Source organism: Fulmarus glacialis, unplaced genomic scaffold (genome assembly GCF_000690835.1).
Source record: "Fulmarus glacialis isolate BGI_N327 unplaced genomic scaffold, ASM69083v1 scaffold20982, whole genome shotgun sequence".
In the NCBI taxonomy this organism is placed as follows: Eukaryota; Metazoa; Chordata; class Aves; order Procellariiformes; family Procellariidae; genus Fulmarus; species Fulmarus glacialis.
The window spans coordinates 13,810-16,882 of NW_009198747.1; the positions used below are offsets into that span (position 1 = coordinate 13,810).

General features: G+C 63.2%; 1 protein-coding gene across 1 annotated transcript in view; it reads left to right on the plus strand.

The window, feature by feature from the left end:
• The window catches only part of B4GALNT4 (beta-1,4-N-acetyl-galactosaminyl transferase 4), a gene marked incomplete at both ends in the record, with an annotated part of 14,294 nt that overhangs the window by 10,731 nt on the left and 490 nt on the right, over nt 1–3,073 (plus strand). Inside the window, 8 exons of the mRNA XM_009573035.1 lie at nt 247–303; nt 376–1,193; nt 1,269–1,507; nt 1,683–1,990; nt 2,261–2,414; nt 2,788–2,839; nt 2,887–2,907; nt 2,998–3,071. Coding sequence (XP_009571330.1) covers nt 247–303; nt 376–1,193; nt 1,269–1,507; nt 1,683–1,990; nt 2,261–2,414; nt 2,788–2,839; nt 2,887–2,907; nt 2,998–3,071 — 1,723 coding nt within the window. The remainder of the gene's footprint in view (nt 1–246; nt 304–375; nt 1,194–1,268; nt 1,508–1,682; nt 1,991–2,260; nt 2,415–2,787; nt 2,840–2,886; nt 2,908–2,997; nt 3,072–3,073) is intronic.

Below are 3,073 nucleotides of genomic sequence, written 5' to 3' on the forward strand. Positions count from 1 at the left end.
GAAAGAAGAGTGGTGCCAAGGGGCAGCCAGGGTTGGGAGGGGTTAACGGGGAGGGCTTGGAGCTGCCAGCCCTGGTGAGCATCGGTCAGTGCCCGCCAGCTCTGTCTCCCTCGCCCAGTGGCTGTTCACAGGTTAATCTCTTGCTGGGGACAAGCTTTCCTTCCTTGTCTTGGGCCAGCATGCTGCAGGGGGGTGTGCCCAGCGGCCAGGACCCTTGGGGTATTCATCTCTGCCTTTACTCCCTAGATTTCCTCGAGGATGAGGAGGAGGAGGAGGAGGAGGAAGGAGGCCCACCTCTGAGAGGTGTTGGAAGGCAATGCTGGATTAAAAAGAAGGCAGTGTCCCTGGGAGCTGCTGGCTCTGCATGACCTGCAGATTACGGAGACGACCTGGACTATTACAGCTTTCGCCGCAAGCAGGGTCAGGTCCGGGACGAGGCGAGCACGCCTGGGCAGCCGGGAAGATGGAGCACGTCCCGCCAGGCCAGTGCCAGCCCGACGGCCGTCCCCGAGGACCTCCAAGGCGATGAGGACGTGGGCCTCGTGCCGGAGCAGGTCCATGGGCGGGTGCTCAGTTGGTTACCCCAGGATCCTGGTGAGGGTGAGGAAGATGAACTGGGGCTGCCAGCATCTTCGAAGCGTGCCGGAGCTCTGAGCCTCCAAACCCGCCTCTCTGTTTCCATCTTTGGTGGCAAAGCCAAAACGCCGGGTCCCAGCAAGCCTGCAGCACCCAGGGAGGACAAAAAGCCCCGGAAAGCCCAGGAGAAGATCTATGTGACCAGGCTGCAGCCGGGAAAGCGCAAAGCCCCGGCCCAGGAGCCGGTCTTTCCTGGCATCTTCCTTTACCCAAAACCTCTGAAGAAAGTCCATCTTCGCTCCAGGACCCCTCAGAAGCATCCCATCGCCTCCAGCAAGCTCCGTGCCGTCCCTGGCCACCGGACCCCCTGGCTCCTGAGCAACATCTCCAAGGAGAGGGACCCTGCCAGGCGGAAGAGCCTGCGGGCAGGTGGCGGGAGGTGGGAACGTCCATCCAAGCTGGGGACCGAGCGGCAGGCGCTGCCCAGCCTCCTCGCCCTGGGGACCGAAGGACTCTTCAGTAGGGAGACCCATGAGGACACGACCCCTGCCCCAGGCAGGACAGCGGCCACCACCGATTACAACTCCTCCGAGGCGACCCACTCGGAGGGGACACGGGTGACATCCTTTCTGAAGATGTCAGAAACGACGGCATCCCAGCAGGAGGAGAGAAAGGGCCAGGAGGAAGAGGAGGAGGAGGAAGAAGAGGTGTCGGACTACAGCTACGAGACCGGGGAGCTGCAGCAGAGCTGGCTGGAGGACTCCATCAACTGGCAGAGGACGTTCAGTGTCAGCTCGGTGGACTTCGAGCTCCTGCGCTCCGACTGGAACGACCTGCGCTGCAACGTGTCGGGCAACCTGCAGCTGAGTGAGAGTGAGGTCGTCGACGTGGTGGCGCAGTACATGGAGAAGCTCAACGAGAAGAACGGAGGGTAAGGAGGGAGCGGGGCACAGGTGTGAGGTTGGGGGGACATGCCTTCGCCCCGCTCGGCCTCTTGGGGCCAGGTGAGCTGGATGGTGGGTTCAGGCCAACCCCTCGAGCAAGGGAGCTGCGGGGAGCAGAGCTCACGGTGATGGTGCTTTCAAGTGCTTCTCCTTTCCGCGTAGCATCTACACCCTCCTGAGGATCGTCAATGTGGAGAAGCGTCGGGACACGGCCCGGGGGAACCGCTACCTGCTGGAGCTGGAGCTGGCGGAGCGGGGCCAGCGGACGGTGCGGCTCTCCGAGTACGTCTACGTCCTCTTGCACCAGGGCAAGCAGGACGACAGCGCTGAGGCCAACCCCGAAGGGCCAGCCCTGGGGGCCACTGAGCCCCAGCCGAGCACCTGGAGCATCCTCTATGGAAGACCCGTCCTGTGCCGGCCCCTGCGGCTCAGCTGGAAGCAGGATGTCATGGTGCACTTCGTGGTACCTGGTAGGTGACAGCAGGACGCGTCTCTCCAGGGTCTCTGCAGCTCCCTCTGCTCTCAGCATCCTCTGGCGGGAGGAAGGCAACCCCTTTGCTCCCCGGTTGCATCCTCCAGGCTGGCCCAAGGGGGGATGAGGTTCTCTCTTCTCATGAGATGCTGAGGTTATCGCTTCTCATCAGAAGGTGTGTTGGTTTGGTTGGGGAAGGGGGTGCTCTTGGGACCCGCGTGGTGAGCCTGAGGGACATTTGAGGGACATTTGTGGCTGTGTCTGGCAGTGAAGAACCAAGCCCGCTGGGTCCAGCAGTTCATCTCGGACATGGCCCGCCTGTACGGGGCTACGAAGGACGCCAACTTCAATGTCATCCTGGTGGACTTTGACAGCGACGACATGGATGTGGAGAAAGCCCTGCGGGATGCCCGACTGCCCCGGTAAGCCACCCCGCACGAGCTGCAGGTCCCACCCTGGGAGGCGGCCCAGGGGGGTCTGCGGGGCTCCTCGTGGTGGGACGGGCCATCCTGGTGGTGCTCACACAACCTGCCGCTCCTTCCCCAGCCCGGCACGGGTCTCTGCCTCGCTGTCCCTCCCCTCCTCCTCCTTTTTGGCTGTTCAAGCTTGTTTCTCACGTGGAGGAGACAGGGATGCAGAAACCTCCTCTGCCTCCGTGGGGGGGCCCTCGGCATGAGTTGTAGGCCCCTGACCCCCGTCCTGAGAAGGTCCCCTCTCCTCGCTGATGGTCCCTTTCCCCCTCTTGGCTGCGTCCCTTTCGGTCACCAGCACTAACCCCCTGTCCTCTCTCCTCAGCTACCAGTACCTGCGGCGCACGGGGAACTTCGAGCGCTCGGCTGGGCTGCAGGCTGGGGGGGGCACACGGGGAACTTCGAGCGCTCGGCTGGGCTGCAGGCTGGCGTGGACACGGTCGAGGTGAGCCGGTGGAGAGGAACCAGCTCTTGCCTTGGCTTCTCTCCTGGAGCTTTCACCCTGATCCTCCCGCTTGTCCGTCCCCTCCCGTAGGACGGGCACAGCATCGTGTTCCTCTGCGACCTGCACATCCATTTCCCCCCCAATATCCTGGACAGCATCCGGAAGC